Source organism: Glycine max, chromosome 17 (assembly GCF_000004515.6).
Source record: "Glycine max cultivar Williams 82 chromosome 17, Glycine_max_v4.0, whole genome shotgun sequence".
In the NCBI taxonomy this organism is placed as follows: Eukaryota; Viridiplantae; Streptophyta; class Magnoliopsida; order Fabales; family Fabaceae; genus Glycine; species Glycine max.
The window spans coordinates 32,091,123-32,115,945 of record NC_038253.2 but is presented as its reverse complement, the minus strand read 5'-3'; the positions used below and the strand labels follow the sequence as shown (position 1 = coordinate 32,115,945).

The window sequence follows — 24,823 nt, the reverse complement described above, 5'->3', positions numbered from 1 at the left end:
ATTGATACAATAAAAACATTTTACATTGTCCAATCAAAAATTATTATTTATAATAAATTTGTTAACTTTATAGACAATAATTTAAATTTAATGACAGTGTAAAGCTATTTTACATCATTAGTACATTCCTAACTAACTCATTATTTTTGAAAAAGTGAAATAATAACCAAACAAAAAATCCCTATTCTAGAGAATCTCATCCCAAAAGAATAACATAGTTAGAAATCAAAGATTCATGTACCAAAAGTACTTTAAAGCAAATATTGTCAACTATTGATCACAGCAAAGAAGTTTCTGTGATCTTCAACAAGCTTTACAAATATTAGCTCCGACCCACATGATGAATATGAAAAATGAGGCACTTGTTGACACTCTCCAAAAATAAATCTAAAATCTAAAATCTTTAAATGTCACATAAGAGTGAAAAACAAAAGTACAAAGAGTACTATTCTGAGAGACCAAATTCTCCCATTCCCATGTAGACCAGCAGAATCTGTCTGAATCATGATTTTGAACTTGCAATCTCCAGTTGAAGGATCTTTGTCAGTGACAACAGAAAGGCCAGGGAATTTGCATGCACTGTCAATCTGGTCATTCACTTGGAAGTAGCTATTGAATGCATAAGAAATATTACCACGAATATCTAAACCACCACATGAAGTTTGATATCCAAGACTTGTGCAATCTGCATTTTGACAAGCATAAGACACACTTGGTGCCACTTGATCACTATTGAGGTTTGCTGAGGTTTTCAAAATGCACCACTTTTTGGGCAGATATGCCACCCCAGTAGCAGCTACTAAGCCATTGGCTCTTGATCCTATGTTAAGCTGGTACTTGGGTTGTCCATCATAGTAAAACAACCCCCAATGTCTTTCAAAATTACCCGGCTGAATGCTTTTGAAATCTTCATCTATGAGACTAAACAGGTAAGCATCCATAGGACCAGGCCTCATTGGTGTTCCCTTTCCGGCAATGTAGCGCGACATGAAACCTTGGTTAAACCGTTGTGCATATTGAAGGTTTGCATTTCTGTCTCCATCTGTAGGCCACCCAACTTCTCCCACAATTATAGGCATGTTTCCAAAACCATTCTTCTGCAATGCCCACACTAGAGTATCATGGTTGGCGTCAAAGACATTGTCATAGATCCTTCCGTTGTCACTTATAGGAGACTGAAAGCCATTGAAGAAGGCATAGTCAACAGGAAAATTGGGGTCTGAATAGAGGCTGATGAAAGGATAGATGTTCACAGTAAATGGAGCGTTGTTCTGGCTCAAGAACTTGACAATCTGCACCATGAGATCATGGATGTCTTGCCTGAAGTCGCCATCAGAAGGTACTTGTGCGCTCTGATACACGTCAGCGTTTAGAGGGCAAGTGACTTTAACCTGATTGCCTAAACCAGCTTTCACAAGGGCTAATTGGATGTTTTGAAGAGCTGGAAGTGTTGTGGCTTCAAAGGTACCATTGTAAGTTGACAAGAAAGGTTCATTTCCCACTGCAACATACCTTGAAAAAATTACAAGAAATAACGTTTGAGAAAATATAAGAATTGCAACATTGACATACGAATAGTCATAATTTGAAAATTGAGGAAATAAACATTTCTAAAGTAGAAGACAAGGTTTCCTTGATTCCTCTCCTTCAGAAGGGAAATATTTCAATCTTAACTCCCAATGAAAATGAGATCTAACTACGCTTGACCTCTAACAAAATTGCCAAGACATTGCAACCATTTATTTAGTCTTACAAATGCAACAGAGTTGTTGTTGAACATGCCTTAGATGTTGTCAAGGCAGTTTTGATTTTTAGTTTGGATTCGTTATTGTGCTGTTAGTGAATAAGTCAGTTTCAAATTTTAAATTAGTTTCTGAGTCTGTTTTTTGAATTATTAATAGGCAATAACAGTTCCTAAAATAATGGAACATGATATTTTATTCAGTTATCTAAATGTTTTTAAAGGAGGCTTATTTAATAAAAGATTGTATCAGTAGTTCCAAATTAAACTCACGTTCTTCTCTATTATTTTTGTTCTTTTCTATTATTTTTCCTTCTCTCCTACCTTTTCTTCTCAAATTAAACCCAGGAATTGGTATCTAGAGCTCTCTTCTTGAGGGACATGTGAAATGGATGTTGAATCTAGTTTCTCGCAAATTGCTCCTCTTGTCTTTGATGGGGAGTGTTATGACCTATGGAAGGTGAAAATGAAGTCCTATATGGAGTTTTTTTATTTGTGGGATGTTGTGGAAGAGGATTATGAAGTGTTTCCGCTGCCTGAAAATCCCACCATGGCCCAAATAAAGCATCACAAGGAGAAAGAAAACCAAGACTAAGGCAAAAACATGCCTAGTTGCTGGTGTTTCTCGGACAATCTTCACCAGGATCATGACTATCAATTCACCCAAAGAAATTTGGGATTATTTAAAGGAAGAGAATGAAGGGGATGAGTATGTTTGTGGCATGCAAGCGCTAAACCTAATGAGGGAATTTGAGGTGCAAAAGATGAAGGAATCCAAAACAATTAAATGGTACTCGGACAGATTGCTTGACATCACTAACAAGGTTAGATTGCTAGGTACATTTGCAGAATCCAGAATTGTTGAAATAGATTGCTAGGTACATTTGCAGAATCCAGAATTGTTGAAAAAATTCTGGTTACAGTGCTTGAGAGATATGAAGCATCAATAACCACTTTGGAGATTACAAAGGATCTGACCAAGATCTCTTTGACAGAGGTGATACATGCCTTGCAAGCCCAGGATTAGAGAAGATTGAAGAGGGAAGAATCAACAGTTGAAGGAACTTTACCAACCAAGCACCAGAATGCGATCAAATACAAGAAAAACAGGAACTTTGATGGAACGGGATCAAGTTCAACATCAAACGCAAAAGGAAATTGGAAGAAATCTTATCCGCCTTGCCAACACTGCAGAAAGAAAGGACATCCTCCATTCAGATGCTGGAAAAGGCTTGATGCTAAGTGCTATGATTGTAATCAAATGGGGCATGAAGCTATTATTTGCAAAAACAGGAATCAACCACACAGTGAAGCTGCAAAGGCTGCTGATCCGGAGGAGGAGTACCTGTTTGCTACTACATGTTTCTCTAGTATTGAATCAAGTCAAAATTGACTTATTGACAGTGGTCGTACTAACCACATGACAAACAACAAGGATGTATTCAAGGAACTGAGCAATATAAGCACATTGAAAGTTTGAGTTGGAGATGACAAGTTCATCACTATGAATGAAAAGGGAACTGCAACAATCTCAACCAACAAAGGTACAAAACTCATTTCTGATGTGTTGTATGTTCTTGAAATTAATCAAAATTTGTTGAGTGTTGGACAACTAGTTGAGAAAGGTTATAAAATGTTGTTCGAAAACAAAATTTGTTTGATTAAAGATGCAGAAGACAAGGCTTATTTAATAAAAAATTGTGCCAGTAATTCCAAATTAAACTCATGTTCTTCTCTATTATTTTTTCTTCTCTCCTACTTTTTTTTTCTCAAATTAAAACTAACAAGAATAAATGATCATATTATGTTTCTCGCCAGCTCATACTGATGGAATTTGATTAACAATGGCCATGGCTTAATGCTAGTTGACAAGAATTAGCATCATATCATATCTGAATTTGATAAACAATGTTCTACGTTTATGTCCTCATTTCATCAAACATTGACCATGGCTTAATGCTAGTTAACAAGAATTAGCATCATATCATATCTGAATCCCTCTTGAGCAACTATAATCAATTCAGCACAGGCAAACAACAGACAATCAAAAGCAAGAAAGAAGAGACATCAAGTGATCAATAAATTTAGATTTAAAATTACACCAAGACAAAACAAGACTAGTTTCAAGAAATGGAGGATCATTAGTAGTACACATAAGAAGAAAGAATATCTATGAAGATAACATGCATAATTTTACTCATCTAGGACTGCGAAATTCATCCGAGATGCCAAAAGATAGTGGACTGACCATAAAATCCTGTTCAATAAGGGCGAGACTTTATGTGCAAGTTCTCATGTTGCATAATATGGACCAAAGAAGGACAACCACTCATCTTACATTGACTTGCATAAACATAGAAACTTATTGCTGTGAAGATTATTAAAAAAGGATGGTTGAACACCAACTCCAAAGCTTTAAATAGCATGATCTATTCACACAAATATTCATTTGTAAACTAGGGGCATGCCGTGTTTTGCAGAGATTGACACTAGAAAGCCATTCATGAAGACAGAGAATAGAAAACAACCCAAATAACTCCAACTTGGTCATATTTGAGGGGATTTGATTTCTAAATCAAAGAAATTAGAATTGATTTCTTAATCAAACCAAAACAATTCTATAAAAGGAAATAAAATCAATTCTACTTTCTAATTATTCCCAACACATTGGAAAGGATTCCGTGGAGTATTCCACTTCCAGTTGCAATGATTTCTTCTAAAATTGTTCTTCTGTACCATTACTTCTCAAAATCATTTAATCAGATAATAACAGTTCTCAAGAAAACCTCGAAACTCACGGCTTAACAAAGTCCATCCACAACATGAAACGCAGAATTACATAGCTGAATCACTCAATTACATGCATTCATATCCAACATAAAGCAATGGTTGATTGAACTCGACATAAATCAATCAATAGAAACAAAAGGGTAATTTACCTGATGTCCACCGAGACATGTGCTGAAACATTCTTGGAAACCCATTTTTCAGCTGCTTGCATACTGTTAGCTAGTGTGTAGAGCATGTCATTTGGTATACCCACCATCACCTGAATCCCAGACTTCTTAAGAGCATTTAGAATATCAGGGTCAGCATCAAAAAGCTTAACCTTCTGAATACCATTGTCCTTCAGCATTTTCACTATAGTGGATGCTGGCAAAGGGTGTGTTAATTGTGTGCCCCAATTAATTCCAATTCCACTCACTAAACCCACCAACAGTGCACCAAATAACACAAGAACAAGGCACCCCCTAAGCTTTCCACACCCCATCAACTCCATAAAAAACTGAACCAAGATAAACACCAATAGAAAAAAAAAAAAACAAATCTATGCTCTTTTGTAAGAGTATATATCAAATCTAAACCTCAAAGGTGGTTTTTTTATTCCTGGGTTTCAACAAGTTTGTTGTTTTATTCTGCAACCAGGCATGCATACTGAAAATAGCAGACTCTGAATAATAATAGTTCAACAACCACACAGTGATTTGATAGCAGAAGATTACTAACTCCACAGGTGAAGAAGTTAGATTAGAAAACAAAGGGTGAAACAGTGACACAAAAGCAAGATCAACAAGTATGGAAAGTGCCAAAGAGAGACCCTCCCCCCCAAATGGAAAATTCTCAGAAAGTAACAACCAAAAGATGAAGCGGTTAAAAGGCAAGCAGAAAGGAAATTAAGAAAGAACAGATCGGTTTGGATTGCAGAAACTTTTTTGCTATCCTAAGCACTTTACTGTTCTGTACAAGCAGCAAAGAGAATGAGAGAAAGAGATGAAGGGGTGAGTGAGTAGTGAGAGAAAGGAGGAGAGAGAAAGTCGCATTATTGAATTATGTATGAGAGAGAAGAGTTTTATGGTGGAGAATCTTTTTTTTTCTTTGGGTGAAGAAAGTAGCCAAGCATGCACGGCAAAGTGGTACACCACACTTTGTTAAGAAAAACTACAGAAAATCCCACGTAGCTACTCACTTATTACATGTAATAAATGAATGTTATTATTTTTTTCTCCTAAAACAAAATTCACATTGACTTTTGAAACTGTTTTTTTGTAACTGCAATTAAAGTCCCTAGGTGTTGAAATTGTTTTTGGTAGTAGTATAAGACTAATTTTCATACTAGACTTAGATCTGTTTAAAGTGTTTCGTCCTTCTTTAATGGAGTAATATGTTTTGCTGAAAAAATTTATTATCTCACACAAATTATAAAATTGATTTGATGATTAAAAGAAGAAAAAAAAATATAAATTTGAATTCATTGTACTAACAAAAACTAATAGTATTTGTTAATAATAAAACTTTATAATTCTGTAAAAAAAATATTATAACAAAACTAACATTGACTGATTTAAAAAACATAAACTTAGTACATATGTGTTATTAATTAAGTCACATTTATTAAATTGTTGATTAAACTTTCCAAAAATTAATAATGAACCAAACTAGATAAGCATTAAAAATTTGAACCATTTTTAACCGTATAACAAACTAAAGAAATAGATTAATACTACCAACTGTATAAAAAAACATTAATACTACCAAAAACAATTTCAATTTAGATAAGGTAAATTATTTTTCATTTCTTTTCAGGCTGAGGAGAACAATTTTAAGGGTCCTCCTAACCCATACCTTTAGAAGTCAAAAACTAAAAGAAATATATTTATTGTAAAAATCATAAGAAAATATAAAAAAAAGTCATGAATAACAAAATTTTGGGTGTTTCAATAAAAAAAATTTCTCTTTTTAATTTCTTAATCAATATCTCAATGACACCGATTAAGATTTGTTTTTTTTTTCTTGAAAAAAATTGATTTGAATTGATTCAATTTTGTTTGTTAAACCTAACTATAAATAAACTCAGCCAAAATTAATGAGCTTTTCTTTTAATATTTTGTTTTTCTCATTTCTTGCTCAATTCAATTCAAAAGTACAAAACCAAATTGATTTAGTACTAGTAATAAACTCATTCAATTAAAAAATTAGAATATAATACAGGATGATTGTGGTCTTTCCCCAAAGAACCAGTACTTTCTTTCACTCAAATGTTGTTGACAAATGTTATTTGTCAAAGTTGTTCATTTAACCAATCATTTTTTTGGCTCAATGACTATTTATTCATCAACAAAATTTTCACACTTATAACAAGAGTTAAACTTTTTTTTTTATATAAGATATGAATTTGTTCCTTATCAACTAAACTAATTTTTAAATGATTATTCTATTATGTTTTATCAATGGGTTGTTATGGTGAAGTAAGCAAGTTTACTAAGCATAGAAGAGAGACAAAAGAAAGATCACGAAGCTGGATGACATACTTTCCATTTTTTATCCTAAAATAGTTAGACATACCATGCGTATGTAATAAGAGTATAGGACTTAATAATCTTAACGTTTAAGGCTTTAAGGAATTTGTCTCCCTCCTCGATCGTTGTCGAAAGCCTCTCTGTCCTACTGTCATGTTCCGCTTATCCAAACAAAAAGTGTCTTACTCTTGAGCTAATCCAAATTCCAAAACAACCTCATTGGGTTGTTTTTCCCACAGTCATATATGCTTTATTTTTTTTTCTCTCTCTACTATTAAGATGTAAAGATAATAATTATGTTCCAATTCTCAAATTGAACACTTTATTTTCTTAATCTTTTTTTAAAATAAAAAAGGTTAATAGTCATTTTCTTCTCTAAATGGGTAATTTACTGATAAATTCATTTCTAAAATATTAAAATTTATTCGACTGTTACCGTTAATAAAATAGTCTACGTAACACATGGACGAATTTGTCATAAAATTAATTGTCAACATGGTCATGCTGAATAGATTTGATGGAAATGTTAGTAAACTACTATTATTAGATCTATATGTCAGTAATTTATTTATTGGACGAAAATATCAATAATTATTTTTTGGACCAAAACGTACCAAAATGTCAGTAAGTTATCATTATTAGACCGAAATGTTAGTAATTTTCCATTGTATCGAAATGTTAGTAATTTTTTATCGTACGTAAATGTCAATAATTTTTTATTGGATGAAAATGACAATAATTTTTTGTTTGAGAAAAATGTCAGTTAATTTCTTTTTTGAACCAAAATGTCAGTACATTTTCATTGGACCAAAATGCCAATAAGTTACAATTGTATCAAAATGTTGGTAATTTTTTATTGGATGTAAATGTCAACAATTTTTTGTTGGACCTAAATATGAATATGTTTCTATTTGACTAATTTGTTAAACCCCAAATTTCGTTTCATTTAAGGGTAAAATATAATTTTAGGGTAAATTTTTGCCCTTTTTTATCTTTTATTTTTAGTAAATTGTGACTAATTATTATAATTTGGATAAATTTGTAATGATTGATACATTGTTGTAATGTTTATTTTGGTAAACTGGTAGAATGTTTATTTTGGATAATTTCTATTGCGACAGATAAATTATGGTTATTATTATGTTTGTTTTAAATTGTTTGCCAAATTTTTTTTTTAAATGATTATTGTAATGTTATGCTTGTAACGATAAAAAAAAGGGCAAAAATTTATTCTAACAAATTAGTCTAATAGAAACATACTCATATTTAGGTTCAAAAAAAAAATTAGTGACATTTACGTTCAATAAAAAAATCACTAACATTTTGATACAATGAAAAATTATTTACATTTTGGTCTAATAATGATAATTTACTGTCATTTTAGTCCAATGAAAATGTACTGACATTTTGGTCCCAAAAGAAATTACTGACATTTTTCTCCAAAAAACATTACTAACATTTTCATCCAACAAAAAATTACTAACATTTAGATCCAATAATGGTAACTTACCAACATTTTCGTCCAATCTATTCAGCATAATGGCATTGACAATCAATTTTGTGACAAATTCATCCATTTCACGTAGGCTATTTTATTAACGATAACGGACGAATAAATTTGTCGTATTTTTTATACTTTCGAGGACTAAATTTAGAATTTTAATCTTTCAAAAATGAAATTGTCCGTGAATTACATATTCAAGGACGAAAATAACTTTTCATGCATAAAGAAAAGATGCGACTCACTTTATTTTTCTACTTCTAATGGAAATTATTGTGAGGATGTCAAAGTTAGTTCCTAGATCAAGATCTTTGTAGCGAAAAGAAAAAATTAATTATAATTAAAAGTTTAATTTATTCTTTCAATTATTGGAAAATTAATTTAGATCTTTTAATTATTTAAAAAATTCAATTAGGTTCCTCAATTGTTAAAATATTCAATCAGATCCTTTAATTGTTTTAAAAATATTCAATTAGGTCCCTCAATTATTAAAAAGTTAAATCAAAATTTCTATATTTCATTATACAAAATGACCTAATTGTATTGTTTTAAATAATTAAATAACCTAATTGAACTTGTAAATAATTAAGGGACTCAATTGAAGTATTTTAAATAAATGAATGATTTAATTGAATTTTTAGTAATTAAGGGACCTAACTGAACTTTCGATTATAATTATGGGACCAATTATATAATTAAGTCATCAAGAAAAAAAATGTGAGAGCATTTTTTTTAAATTGTTTAAATTTTAATAGAAAATAAAAGTTCATATTTTTTTATTTAATTGTGTAAAAATAAATAACAAAACATATATAAAATAAGATACTAATTTTACCCTATGATTTAATTATGAAGTATAAAGTATGATAAGTCTATTGACTTTTATAATAATTATTTTTAAAATCATTTCAATAATAATTGGGTCCCTTAATTATTAAAATATTCAAGGTCCCTTAATTGTTAAAAATACCACAATTATATCCTTTTTGTTAGAACTGTTAATTTGAATGTCTTAGAAATTGGTAATTTTAAATAAGATAATAATACAATCGATGTAAAAAGTTGTATTTTTTTAAATGGGTTACTATATCAATCAATGCAAACTTCTTTGTTTGTATTAGTAAACAGTTCCACACCAAGATCACCCTGGAATCTTTTTTTTTTTTTGCAAATACCTTCAAATTTGTAAACCAAAAATAGTATTTTTTGGATTGATTTTGTTTGAAATTAAATGATCCTCAAAAATCCACAACCAATTTCGCAAAAGACAATTTCAATAGAGCAAAATCAAGAGTTAGGTCTATGGTGGAGGTTGGATCTGGATTCGTGGAGGAGGTTGGTTGCACAATGGTGTCTATGTACGGTTAGATCTGGGTTTGTGGGGGAGGTTGGTGGCGTGACGATGCACGATGGTGGTGGTGCTTGTTTGGATTGAATTTATGGAGGTTGGTGGTGGCTGAGTTTATGGAGGTTGGGTTAGAGAAAGGAAAGAAAGAGGGAGATGGATCAACTTTAATCAACATCACAAAACAGGTATAAACAAAAAGGAACTTGGCCATAAACGCGACCTGTCGGTAGAACCAAAGTTATCAAAGGAGTGTGACCTTAATCGCGACTTGCCGGTAGAACCAATACTATCAATTCTTAACCCAACAACAAGGAAAAAGTTAAAATAAAGAAACTCTCAAATTTTATTAATCTTCAATCTTCAAAATCTTCATAAAAAAGTGTTTAAGGAGTCTATTTATAACTTTTACTAATAATCCTAAATTAGGCCCAGAGCCCAATAACTAATTTAATAATTAGAAGACTTAAAAATAACAAGAAAAAGGTAGTAGTCCATTACAAGTCCTAAAATGGGCCAAATATGTTGGGCTTAATTATTATCTAATCAGCCCAATATTAATAGTCCACCAAAATTGATCAACTTAGCCCTTTGGGTGCCTTTTGTCATGTAAATTGGGCTTCCCAAAGTGATTCTTCTAGATGGCCTCAAAGCATCTTAATCAATTTGTAGGAGAGCGACCCACTTAGTTGCAACCCTTAATTCATATTGGTCTTCTTTCTCTTTGATCTTTAGAATGAAGCCTTGTAAAGTTTGCTTCATCCTCTTAGTCTTGGACCTTGTCATAGGACCTCAATCCCATGTAAAGGATCATTAGAGGGGCTAGTTGCACCTATATCATTCCCTCCCTCTTCGAAAGGATTTTTCCTCGAATTTGATTCGTTACCTGTATCAAAGGAAGATAGATCAACCACATTAAAGGTAGCACTTATGTTACCATATTCTCTTGGCAAGTCTAGCTTGTAAGCATTGTCACTTATCTTTTCTAGAACTTGAAAAGGACTATCTCCTCTTGGTTGCAACTTGGATTTTCTTTGAGCAAGGAATCTTTCTTTCCTCATATGAACACAGACCCAATCTCTTGGAAGCTTTTCACTAAAGTATGCAACTAGTTTTGAGTCCTGCATCGTACAACCCCTATTCCAACACCAAAATCCTCACATTCAATTTCAAAAGCTTTATCAAAATTAGGCAAACAAAGCAAAGGTGCATTGGTTAGCTTATCTTTCAATAAATTAAAAGCTTTCTTATGCACATTAGTCCACTTGAACACCACATTCTTTTTGACAAGTTCATTTAAAGGTGCAACAAGTGAACTACAGTTCTTCACAAATCCTCTATAAAAACTTGCTAAACCATGAAAATTTCTTACCTCATTAGCATTCTTAGGTACAGGTCATTCCTTAATTGTCTTTTTCTTTTCTTCATTCAAACTTATTCCTTTTGAGCTAATGACAAAAGAACACAACATATTCATGGCAAAAGGAACACTTTTTAAGATTGACATACAATTTATTTTCTCTCAAAACATTAAAACAACATGTAAATGATCAACATGTTTCTCTAATGTTTTACTATAGATCAAAATGTCATCAAAATACACCATAATAAATTTCCCAATGAAAGCATGCAAAACATGGTTCATTAACCTCATGAAGGTACTGGGTGCATTAGTTAAACCAAACAGCATCACCAACCAATCATATATACCATCTTTTATTTTAAAATTTGTTTTCCATTCATCACTTTCTTTCATGAGGATTTGATAGTATCCACTCTTTAAATATATTTTAGAAAACACACACGAACCATACAATTCATCAAGCATATCATCCAATCTAGTGATAGAATATCTATACTTTACAACTATTTTATTTATGGCTCTATAGTCTGTACACATGTGCCATGTCCCATCTTTCTTTGGAACCAAGATCACAAGAATAGAACATAGGATAAGACTTTCTCTTAGAAATTCCTTTTGTAGGAACTCATCAACTTGCCTTTGAATCTCCTTTGCTTCTTCTGGACTTGATCTATAGGTTGGCCTATTTGGAAGTGAAGCACTGGGAATGAAGTCAATTTGATGCTTAATACCTCTTGAAGGAGGTAATCTATACGGAATTTCTTCTAGAAAAACATCAACAAATTCCTCTAACAAAGGAAACAACCTCACAAGGCAAAGAAGAGTTAAGATCGTTAGTAAAATAAACAGTACATGAGTATAAGTAGCTGCTCTCTAGCCATCAAAACACACTCAACCTCTCTTTTCTTTGCAAATGCACTCACTTTGTTTTGTTTTTTATTCTTTTCTTTCTTTTGCTCACTCTCATTTTTCTTTTCTTTTCTCTCTTTTGTTTGAATGCTCAATTGTTCTTCTCTCAACTTACGCTCTCTTACAATTCTAATTTGATCAGCATAGGCCTCAACGGGCCGGAGATGTGCTAGCACAATGGTGTGATTATTCAAAACAAGAGTATATCTATTTTTGTAATCATTATGTGTAACCTTCCCATCAATTTGCCATGGACACCTTAGAAGTATATGCCCAACATGCATAGGTACTACATCACAAAGAACTTCATCATTGTATTTACCAATGGAAAAAGAAACCAACACTTGTTTGGTCATCCTTAGGTCTCCACAATCATTCAATCATTGAAGTCTATATGGATTAGGGTGCTTTAATGTGGGCAAACCCAATTCCTCAACCAACAAGGTGCTAGCTACATTAGTACAACTTCCACTATCAATGATCAAATTGCATACCTTGTCTTTTATGTGGCATCTTGTATGAAAAATATGCTCACTTGCTCCTAATCACCTCCTACCTTAGGCTGCATGTTAAGAGCACGCCTAATAACAAGCACATCTCCATAAACAGGTTCAGTAACATCAACATCACTGCAATCCTCCAATGGTGGCATTTCATCATTACTTGAGCTCTCACTCTCTATGTCTCCATTATCCAGTGATATCATGGCTCTTTTATTTGGACATTGAGAAGAAATATGTCCAACTCCTTGACACCTAAAACATTTTATATCACGAGATCTAAAAGATGAATTAATTTACATTTTACCTTTAGGCGCAGAAAATGAATTTTTGGATTTAGCTTCATCTTTTGACTTTATCACAGATTTGTTGTTTTTCCAATTTGACTTCCATGAAGAAGTGGAAGAAAATTTGGAAGTACTCTTAGCTTTGAATTGCCTCTCCACTTGACTAGATTTGTGTAGCAAGTCCTCCATCTCTACATAATGTTGCAATTCTACCACGTTGACTATCTCCTTTCTTATACCTCCAATGAATCTAGCCATAGTTGCCTCACGGTCTTCTTCAACATTGGCTCTAACCATGGCTATTTCCATCTCCTTGTAGTTGTCCTCCACACTCATGGAACCTTGTGTTAGAGTTTGCAATTTTCTGTGCAAATCCCTATGATAGCGGCTAGGTATAAATCTCATTCTCATGATAGTATTCATCTCCTCCCATCTACTAATAGGCCTTTCACCATTCCTGCGCCTACTAGTCACAAGTTGATCCCACCAAATACAAGCATAATCGGTGAATTCAACAACAACTAGTTTAACCTTTTTCTCCTCAGAATAATTATGGCAATCAAACACATGTTTAAGATTCTCTCCCACTCCGAATATAATTTAGGATCATTTTTACCTTGAAATGTAGGGATTGTCATCTTAATGCTCCCCAAATGATTATCTCTTCTTGGTTCGCCTCTTCGCTTTCTTCCATGACTTCTTGCATCTGAATACTCTTCCTCTTCCTCTTCTTCTGAAGTTGATTGTCTATGACTTCTAAATCGAAATAGAGATTGCAAACTATCCAATCTCAAGTTTAAAGCTTGAAATTGTTCATTAACAGCTTTAACAAAAAACTTGAGATCCACTCATTCTTCTTCACTCATGATTAAAATTGCTGCAAGAATTGTGTTAGAAGTGATCGTAAATGGACAAATAAATATCCTCACACAAACACTCTCTCATGTGTTTTCACTCAATAATATTTTTTTCACTCGTGTTTCACTCTTTTTTGCTTTTTCCCTCTAATAGTCTCACCACTCTTGCCTTTTACCACTCAACTTCTCCTTATGAGCTCTCAAGTAAGAACCTTTGGGGTTGATTATACACGACAAGACACAGTAAGGGATTATTGATAACTTAGTGAATAAGAACAAACAAAGGACAAGGAACAATGGATTTAAGAAAAGTGTTTTTTTTTTCAACTTGGAAACAAATGTAAAAACTGCCCAAATTTGTTTTTTCTCATGTTTTTTTTTTGCACAAAATTCAAATTTAAACTTAAATATGTGATTGGGCATATCCAAATCTAGACTGTACCTGAATTTTGGTTCCAAATTTGAAAATCAAATTCAAATCCTAACAACTTTAATTATCCAAGTATGGATTGTAACAGAATTTTGGCTTCAAATTTGAAAATTGAATTTTTTTAACCTTTTTTTTGCACAAATTTTTTATAGTAAATATATAAAATAAAAAGAAGACAAAAGGATATTGACACTAGATAGAGTTCAGAAAAGAAAGATAGACTCAAAGAAATAGAATAACGGAAAAGGAAATAATAATATAAAGTTGAACAAAAGGAAAAAAACAAACAAAGGAGGAAACACATAAGAAGAAAGAAAATGCAATGATGAATAACACCTGATTCAAGAACCGAAGCTCTAATACCAAATGATAAGAGACCACTTAGGATCGTCTTGAAAAATAGGTATAAATAGAAAAGAAGTTGACCCTAACCACGACATGCCGGTAGAACCAAAGTTATTAAAAGGAACTTGACCCTATCTGCGACCTATAGAACCAAAGTTATCAAAGGAGCGTGACCTTAACCATGATCTGCCAGTAGAACCAACACTATCAGTTCTTACCCCAAGAACAAGAGAAAAACTCTCACAATAAAGAAACTCTCAAATTTTATTAATATTCAAAATCTGCATAACAAAGTGTTTAAGGAGTCTATTTATAACTCCTACTAATAACCCTAAATTAGGCCCAAGGCCTAATAACTAATCTAATAATTAAAAGACTTAGAAATAACAATAAAAAGATAACAGTCCATTACAAGTCAAAAAATAAGCCCAACAAATTGGGCTTAATTATTATCTAATCAGCCCAATATTAATAGTCCACCAAAATTGATCAACTCGGCCCCTGAGTGATTCTTGTCTTGTAAATTGGGCTTCTCAGAGTGCTTCTTCAAGTTGGCCTCAAAGCATCTAAATCAATTTGTAGGAGAGCGACCCACTTAAGTGTAGCCCTTAATTCACATTGGTCTTCTTTCTCTTTGATATTTAGAATCAAGCCTTGTAAAGCTTGCTTCATCCTTTTAGTGTTGGACCTTGTCATAGGACCTCCAATCTCATGTAAAAGATCATTAGACGGACTGGTTGCACCTCTATCAACAACCAAAACCAGAATCATGCAAACAACCAAAACACCAATAAATCTACAAAACAAACAAAATAGACCAAAACACCAATAAAAGGCCTACACTGTTTGCTTTGTAGTATGACTTAGATACTTAGGAAGGCCTACACTGTCGAAAACAACCAAAACATCAATAAAAGGCCTACACTGTCGAAAACAACCAAAACACCATTAAAAGGCCTACACTATCAAAAATAACCAAAACACCAATAAATATGCAAAACCACAACCAGAACCATTATTTCACTCTTGAAAAAAGCTTTCCTTTGACCATTTGACACTAAAACCTCGTCAACACTTGCAATGATTATGCACTACTTCTTTAACACTCATAGTAAAATTTCATAAATTTATAGTGCAGAACAAGGAAGATACACACAATCCACAAAGCTTTGAGAGAAAAACATACTGTGAGAGCGAGAATGAGAGTGACACCTAGACCATGAGCGAGAGTGAGACCGAGAGCGAGACTGACACTGAGAGTGGTTTCACTGTGAACGGGACTGACTGATAACTAGATGACCGTGAGTGCGAGTGACACCATGAGCGAGAGTGATGACAGTCGTTTCAGTGTCGCGAAAGTGAGAGTGATAGTGACAAAGGGTTTGTGACAGAGAGAAAGCATGAGGGAAACGAGTGAACTACCAGAAGTGCGAAAAATATTATAAATAGGACAATACAACGTTGGTTTTTTCCCAAAACCAATGTTACGTGAGTTTGTTAACATCGATTTTTGCATAAACAGATGTTAACAAAGCCACATTAACATCGGTTTCTGAAAAATCGATGTTAACCAACTCATGTAGAAAAATCGATGTTATCAAACTCACATTAACATCGGTTTCTGGAAAACCGATGTTAACAAATTCACGTTAACATCAGTTTTTAGGAGAATCGATGTTAACGAAGTCATGTTATTTATGATTATGCTACCATGTTTTTATTTACATCGGATTTTTATAAAATCGATGTTATTCTAACGATGTTAAAAGTAAATTTTCTAGTAGTGTAAAATAATTAAGGGTAACATTTTGTGTTTCCAATGATATGAGGATGTGTAATCGTCTAAAGACTTTTCCTTGATTTGCCTCATGTCCAACAATCTTTCTTTTATTTGGTAATGAGTCATCAAATTAGAGTATAAATTTATAATTCAAGGGGGTCAGGTTGAGTTGTTGTAAATCCTCTAATAAATGTTTTTGATTTCTACAGATTAAAAAAAATCACTCGATAAGCTTATATGTTTATGCTTTGAAAAAGAAAAGGCTTATATGTTTGACTCTTTAGGTAGGTTAACATGCTTTCGATGTTAAAAAGTTAAACAAATATATGATTTTGATACATTATAATAATTTTAATATAATAATAATACTAACAAAAAAATAATTTATATTTACTTAAATAGACTTGCTTGTTAGGTCTAAAAGACATTTTAAATGGCCTCAAGTCTTATCTTTTTAACTAAATAGGCTTTTACAAAATCTTGAGTTCGGTTTATTTCCTAAAAATTCTAACTTAGTCTTAGTTTGCAGTAGGCTAGGCCATAGACGCTTGTCTTATAACCCATCCCACATTCAAATTAAGTGAAACCACCCAAATAATACATAAGCTACACTAAAAACATCTTCTAAAAGAAGTAAATTAATTGTGACAGTAAAATAAACAAGCAACAACTCATAGGATTGACGTAGTGATGTAAGGCATTGCTCGATTCATATGTGGATGAACAATCTATTTAGTGGAAAAATCTATATTTGATTTTCTTCGTGTGTGAAATTATCTTGAACAAGTTGCAATGAGATTTGTTGGTTGCGTATTATGCACTGAAGCGTTTGACAAGGGCGTCGAAGCTATCTATGGACCTAGGTGGGAGTCCACCGTACCGGGTCAATGTCGTCCCCTTGTTAGACGTTGGGAAGACACAACATAGAATTGTGTCATTATTAGTGTATAGGTTCGCTTGAGTCAGTAAGTGTAGAAGCAAGTTTCATGATGGTGATTCAAGTACAAATCAAGTAGTTTTGATGATGACAGAAAGCCAAAAAGAATGATTTCAAGATTGAGTCAACAAGTTCAAGATCAAGGTTAATTTCAAGATTCATTAGAAGAAATCAAGAAGATTCAAGATTCAAGAGAAGTTGATTTCAAAGATTCAAGAGAAGATGAATTCAAGATTCAAGAGAAGAAATCAAGAAGACTTCACAAGGGAAGTATTGAAAAGTTTTTTCAAAAACCAAACATAGCACAGTTTTTTTTTACAAAAGAGTTTTCTCAAAATTTTCTAAGTTACCAGAGTATTTACTCTCTGGTAATCGATTACCAGTTTCCTGTAATCGATTACCAGCGATAAAGTTTGATTTCAAAAGCTTTTAATTGAATTTGCAACGTTCCAAATGTTTTTTAAATGGTGTAATTGATTACAATATATTGGTAATCGATTACCAGTGTATCTGAACGTTGAAATTCAAATTCAAGTGTGAAGAGTCACATCTTTTCATAAAATGCATTGTGTAATCAATTACATGATTATGGTAATCGATTACCAGTGGCACATTTGGAATAAAAAGTCAAGAGATGTAACTCTTCCAATGGTTTTCTCAAGATTTTCTCAAGGTTATAACTCTTCCAATGGTTTTCTTGACCAGACATGAAGAGTCTATAAAAGCAAGACCTTGACTTGCATTAGAATATCTTTTGAGAACTTTTGAACATCTTTTTGAAATAGTTCTTCTTCTTCTTCCTTTTCCAAAAAGCTTTCCACGTTTTCTGTTTTCCAAACCTTGTTCTTCTGCAAGTGAGAATTATGCAGAAAACAAAAGTGTGTTATATCTTTTCATTCTCTTCTCCCTTTGCCAAAAAGAATTCGACAAGGACTAATCGCCTGAATTCTTTTTGTATCTCTCTTCTTCCTTTTTCCAAAAGAACGAAGGACTAACCGCCTGAATTCTTTTGTGTCTCCCTTCTCCCTTTTCAAAGAATTCAAAAGGACACAGTCTGAGAATTCTTTTGATTCTTCCCTTTCCCTTAAACAAAAGATTTCAAAAGACTAACTGCCTGAGATATCTTTTGTTTCCCCTTTATAAAGTTTCAAAGGACTAACCGCCTGAGAACTTTGTCTTAACACATTGGAGGGTGCATCCTTTGTTGTACACGTAGAGGGTACATCTACTTGGGTTATTGTAACTAAGAACAAGAGAGGGTACATCTCTTGTGGATCAGTTCAAGTGGAGGGTACATCCACTTGGTTGTTCAAAGAGAACAAGGGAGGGAACATCCCTTGTGGATCTTTGCTTGTAAAGGTTTTTTACAAGGTTGAAAAGAAATCTCAAGGACCGCAGGTTGCTTAGGGACTGGATGTAGGCACGAGTTGATGTCGAACCAATATAAAATTCTTGTGTTTGTTTTCTTCTTCCCTACACTTTTTAAGTTCCGCTATGCACTTTAATTATCGCTTTTACTTTTGATTAAGTTTCTTTTTCTATTCTTTACTTTTTTAACTTAGTAGTAAAAGCCTAATTAAATCTAGTAACATTAAGAAGGATTGATTTTTAATTAGTCAAGGTACATTAACCCCCCCCCCCTTCTTAATTATTCTGAGGCCACTAGATCCAACAAGTGGTATTAGAGCAGGTATCTTGTAGAAAGTTTAACAACTTCAAGATTCATGGCCTCTTCAAATTCTTTGTTTCCTGAAGGAAATTCCATCCATAGGCCACCCATCTTTAATGGTGAGGGTTACCACTATTGGAAAACCCGTATATAGATTTTCATTGAAGCCATAGATTTAAACATTTGGGAAGCAATAGAAATAGGACCTTACATACCCACTGTAGTAGATGTAAGTACTAGCACCACAACTCAAAAACCTAGAGACAAGTGGACTGAAGAAGATAGAAGAAGAATCCATTATGATCTTAAAGCCAAAAACATTATTACTTCAGCCCTAGGAATAGATGAGTATTTTAGAGTGTCAAATTGCACAAATGCAAAGGAGATGTGGGATACTCTTCAACTTACACATGAAGGCACTGCTGATGTGAAAAAATCTAGAGTCAACACCCTTACACATGAATATGAATTGTTTAGGATGAACCCTAATGAAAACATCCAAAGTATGCAGAAAAGATTCACACATATAGTCAACCATCTTGCCTCCTTAGGAAAAATCTTCCCTAATGAAGATTTAATTAATAAAGTTTTAAGATGCTTAAGTAAGGAGTGGCAGCCCAAGGTAACTGCCATTTCTAAAAGTAAAGATTTTTCTTCTATGTCTCTTGCCACTTTGTTTGGAAAATTGCATGAACATGAAATGGAACTCCAACGACTTAATCAAAATGAAGAAACTGACAAAAAGAAAAGAAGCATAGCACTTAAAGCCTCCTCATCAATGCAAGAGGAAAATGAAGAAGACTTCTCACTCTTTGTGAAAAATTTTTCAAAAGTTTGTCAAGAAAAGAAGAATCGAGAGGCGTCAAAACTTCAACAATGGAAAAAGATCTCAAGAAGACTCTCAAATTCTTAGATGCTACAAATGCAACCAACTTGGTCACATCAAAGCAAATTGTCCCTCAAATGAGGAATGGCCTGAGAAGAGTGATAAGAAAAGGTATGAAGAAAGAAGGACCAAGAAGGCTTACATTGCATGGGATGACAATGACTCATCCGATGGTTCAGAGAAGGAGATCAACCTTCTAACCAAGGACTATGAGAGTGATGAGAACATCTCTCAAGAAGATTAAGCAAAAAGTAAAAGTATGACTTCCATCTTTAAAGATCTAGGCACTTAACTCATGAAAAAGGTAACATCAAAACCATTCTCTTTTAAATTTAGTTGATTGAAATTTTATTTTCAATTAACTTGTTATAGGATGACTAACAAAATTTTATTTGTTTGTCTTGATTGATTGAAATTGTGAGTATGTGTTTATATGTCTTGATTGAGTTAATTTTCTTTCTCAAAGCATGAAGTTTTTTTTTTAATGTTTGATAATGACTATGATCTTTTTTCTTCAATACTTGTGTTGATTATTTTGATATAATTGAATACATACAATGACTATTTTTTAAAAAAATGATTATGCATGATTTTGAATGTGATATGTGAATTACTTGCTTAAGGTTCTTTCATAAAGTATTTTCAAAAAAAAATTAATGTTATATATATATATATATATATATTTAAAAAAATATTTTGATTTTTATTCAAATCCTTTTTCCCTTAAGAGTCTTTCAGCATTTAGTTTTGGCTGAAATGCTCTCTGGTAATCGATTACTACAATAGTGTAATCGATTACAGGCAGTTAAGAAGGGTGTAATCGATTACCAAATGTTGTAATCGATTACAACATTTGGTAATCGATTACAACGCATCCCTGCCCTTATATATTCAAATTCAAAATCAGAAATTTGAAACTCCTCATTTTCTCTCACGAACCCTCGTTCCCAAATCTTGTTTCTGCCATATATTGCTCATTTCTTGTCCAAATCAAGTCCCACAAAGCCTAAAATTCTTCTTTTTTCATTCTCTTTCACTTCAACCGATTGAAATTTCAAATAACTTCCTCAAATGGTGGAACCATCAAAGAAGCGCAAGGGATCTTCAAGTCGAAGCCAACGACATTCCGAGGCTCAGGAAACACAGATTCCCTCCTCCATTTCCTCTTCCTCGCTGTTCTCATCAGAAGAACAACGGATACGGTACACAAACCTTATTCTCCTCTCGTTCCATTATTGATCCTAAGTTCATAGACATGGATTTATTTTCCAATGAGAGTTTTGAATGCATTCAGGCATTTCAGAACTCAAATCTCATTCCTTTTATGTCTTTGAAATTGCCTGTCTATTCTGAATTAGTTAAAGCCTTTTATTCTAACCTCGAAACTCAAGAAAGCACTTTGATTTCTGAGGTTTTTGGGATAAAAATGGTCATTGACCAATCCCTATTCTATGACTTGACCCAATTATCTAGTGAAGGTGTACCATTTGAAGGTACACTGAATGATGATTGGAAATTTGATTTCTCTGTGCATGATGCCCGCCAGTTGGTTTGCACCAACCAAGCGGATATGACCGGAAGGCTGCTTGCCGGTTCATTGGCTTTTGAAAGCCACATCCTTCACTATCTTATTGTGCGCATTTTACTTCCAAGATCTTCAAACCTTGCACAGGTTTCTGAAGAATATCTTATTGTCATGTAGGCTTTTCATACTGGACAACAAATTGATTGGGCACACTTAGTCCGATATTGCATGCATAAGGCATTGCGATTAAATGCTCATTTACCATATCCACATCTAGTCACTCTTTTCCTTCAACACTTTAACATCCGTCTTGATTTTGAATCTTATGTTCCAATCAAGAGATCATTTTTGATTGGTGCTGCTGTAATTGCATCTTTTGGTTACCGCAAAGAGCATGATGGCTCTTGGGTAAAAAAGGGTGCTCAACCTCATGATGATGAAGGACACTTACCGGTAGAAGAGGATTCCTCTCTCCTTCAGAGTATCTTGGACAGGTTTGACGGTCTTCAAACCTATGTTAGTGAAAGGTTTGATGCTTTGGAACTACAAGTAGACATGCGATTCGACGAGATGGACTCAAGGATCACCAAGGTTGAAGGAGATGTCACTTACATTCGCACATTCTTTGATCTACCACCACCACCACCATCATTTTAGATTTTATTATTTTTAATATTATTAGTATTTTGATTTCAAGACGTGTATTTGGCTATGTCTTAAAAACACTTACTAGTATTTTTCTTCCTACATTAGTAGTTTTATTTGGTTATTATGAATGACTTTCTGGATTATATGACATTCTATGAAGTAGTATCTTTCTAAGTGTGATGAATGGTTATGATATCTTGTTTGATTGTTTTCTATACTCTTGTATGATTAGTCATTTATCTATGTTTTATATTACTTACGAACTTTGGCATTTTGTTGATGCCAAAGGGGGAGAGAAAATAGGGATCAAATCAAGAACTCATAATAAAATAACTTAATTTCAAGTGAAGCTTAAACTAAAAAACAAAGGGGGAGAATATGGAGAATTAAGTGAGTGATCGACTAGGAAAAAGAATGTGTATGTGTTTCTTGATTTCAGGGTTGTCATCATCAAAAAGGGGGAGATTGTAGAAGCAAGTTTCATGATGGTGATTCAAGTATGAATCAAGTAGTTTTGATGATGACAGAAAGCCAAAAAGAATGATTTCAAGATTGAGTCAACAAGTTCAAGATCAAGGTTAATTTCAAGATTCATTAGAAGAAATCAAGAAGATACAAGATTCAAGAGATGTTGATTTCAAAGATTCAAGAGAAGATGAATTCAAGATTCAAGAGAAGAAATCAAGAAGACTTCACAAGGGAAGTATTGAAAAGTTTTTTCAAAAACCAAACATAGCACAGTTTTGTTTTACAAAAGAGTTTTCTCAAAATTTTCTAAGTTACCAGAGTATTTACTCTCTGGTAATCGATTACCAGTTTCCTGTGATTGATTAACAGTGATAAAGTTTGATTTCAAAACCTTTTAACTGAATTTGCAACGTTCCAAATGTTTTTTAAATGGTGTAATCGATTACAATATATTGGTAATCGATTACCAGTGTATCTGAACGTTGAAATTCAAATTCAAGTGTGAAGAGTCACATCTTTTCATAAAATGCATTGTGTAATCAATTACATGATTATGGTAATCGATTATCAGTGGCACGTTTTGAATAAAAAGTCAAGAGATGTAACTTTTACAATGGTTTTCTCAAGATTTTCTCAAGGTTATAACTCTTCCAATGGTTTTCTTCACCAGACATGAAGAGTATATAAAAGCAAGACCTTGATTTGCATTTGAATATCTTTTGAGAACTTTTGAACATGTTTTTTAACTTCTTCTTATTCTTCCTTTGCCAAAAAGCTTTCCAAGTTTTTTGTTTTCCAAACCTTGTTCTTCTGCAAGTGAGAATTCTGCAGAAAACAAAAGTGTGCTATATCTTTTCATTCTCTTCTCCCTTTGCCAAAAAGAATTCGACAAGGACTAATCGCCTGAATTCTTTTTGTGTCTCTCTTCTTCCTTTTCAAAAAGAATAAAGGACTAACCGCCTGAATTCTTTTGTATCTCCCTTCTCCTTTTTCAAAGAATTCAAAAGGACACAGTCTGAGAATTCTTTTGATACTTCCCTTTCCCTTAAACAAAAGATTTCAAAGGACTAACCGCTTGAGATATCTTTTGTTTCCCCTTTACAAAGTTTCAAAGGACTAACCACCTGAGAACTTTGTCTTAACACATTGGAGGGTGCATCCTTTGTTGTAAAAGTAGAGGGTACATCTACGTGGGTTGTTGTAACTGAGAACAAGAGAGGGTACATCTCTTGTGGATCAGTTCAAGTTGAGGGTACATCCTCTTGGTTGTTCAAAGAGAACAAGGGAGGGTACATCCCTTGTGGATCTTTGCTTGTAAAGGTAGTTTACAAGGTTGAAAAGAAATCTCAAGGATCGCAGGTTGCTTGGAGACTGGATGTAGGCACGGATTGTTGTCGAACCAATATAAAATTCTTGTGTTTGTTTTCTTCTTCCCTATACTTTTTAATTTCCGCTATGCACTTTAATTATCGCTTTTACTTTTGGCTAAGTTTCTTTTTCTATTCTTTACTTTCTTAACTTAGTAGTAAAAGCTTAATTAAATCTAGTAACATTAAGAAGGATAGATTTTAAATTAGTCAAAGTACATTAATAATTAATTCAACACCCCCCCCCTTCTTAATTATTTTGAGGCCACTTGATCCAACAGTAAGGAATCCAGGTGCTCATCTGGATCTGTGGTCCCATCATACCGCTTGAGGTTGAGCGATAAAGAAGGTAGTCTGTGGTCGACAAAGGGATGCTAACGAGTAGTCTGCCCTACTAGATTGTGCATGTGGGAGAGACTTAAGTCAGCTGGAGTGTTGACCGTGTGTCGGGGGTGTCATTCCCCTTGGGTGCGCCCAGGCAATGTGTGAGTAGAGTGCTCATTGCCCTGAAGACGTCTGACACGAGCCTCTAGCTGATCATGGTCAGCCTTTAGCTTTCTCAACTCATCCTCATGGTGATGCTCCATTTCTGCGATGTGGTTTTGGATTTGTTATAGAGTATATGTGTTTGTCATAGCTGCCAGATGAGAATGAGAGTCTGCAAGAGAGGTCTTTCATTTAAGATCTGACCTAGTGCTAACCATGGATGAACAAAGAGAGTTGACAAGAGACCATAGGATATGTTTTATCATGGCCTCGTGGTGGGCACCAAATGTACTTAGCAAAATCCGGACCTAGGGCACGTCAAGGTGGACATGGCCAAAGTGGGTTATTGGATTTCACATGTCGACTTTAAGAGTGTCCTTTGTCAAGAGGACAATAAGGGGACCTGCAAAACAAAGGACTCTGACGCTCAAGTAAGTTTATGAGTGAGGAGAATAAAGCAAGTATATGCTTAAATGAAGCTC

At 33.5% G+C, this 24,823-nt stretch overlaps 1 protein-coding gene across 1 annotated transcript; it reads right to left on the bottom strand.

The window, feature by feature from the left end:
• Positions 1 to 232: 232 nt before the first annotated feature.
• On the bottom strand, positions 233 to 5,637 carry LOC100775918 (glucan endo-1,3-beta-glucosidase 5). Its single transcript, XM_006601046.3, has 2 exons — positions 4,681 to 5,637; positions 233 to 1,512 (listed from the first exon to the last, which is right to left on the bottom strand). The coding sequence occupies exons 1-2, from the start codon at positions 5,019 to 5,021 to the stop codon at positions 411 to 413; spliced, it is 1,443 nt and encodes a 480-aa protein (XP_006601109.1). The 5' UTR covers positions 5,022 to 5,637; the 3' UTR covers positions 233 to 410.
• Positions 5,638 to 24,823: the final 19,186 nt, after the last annotated feature.

Coding starts and splice junctions, on each gene's coding strand:
- LOC100775918 (XM_006601046.3), bottom strand. CDS start 5,021: ATGGAGTTGATGGGGTGTGGAAAGCTTAGGGGGTGCCTTGTTCTTGTG. Junction 1,513..4,680: donor CATGTCTCGGTGGACATCAG/GTAAATTACCCT, acceptor AATTTTTTCAAG/GTATGTTGCAGTGGGAAATG.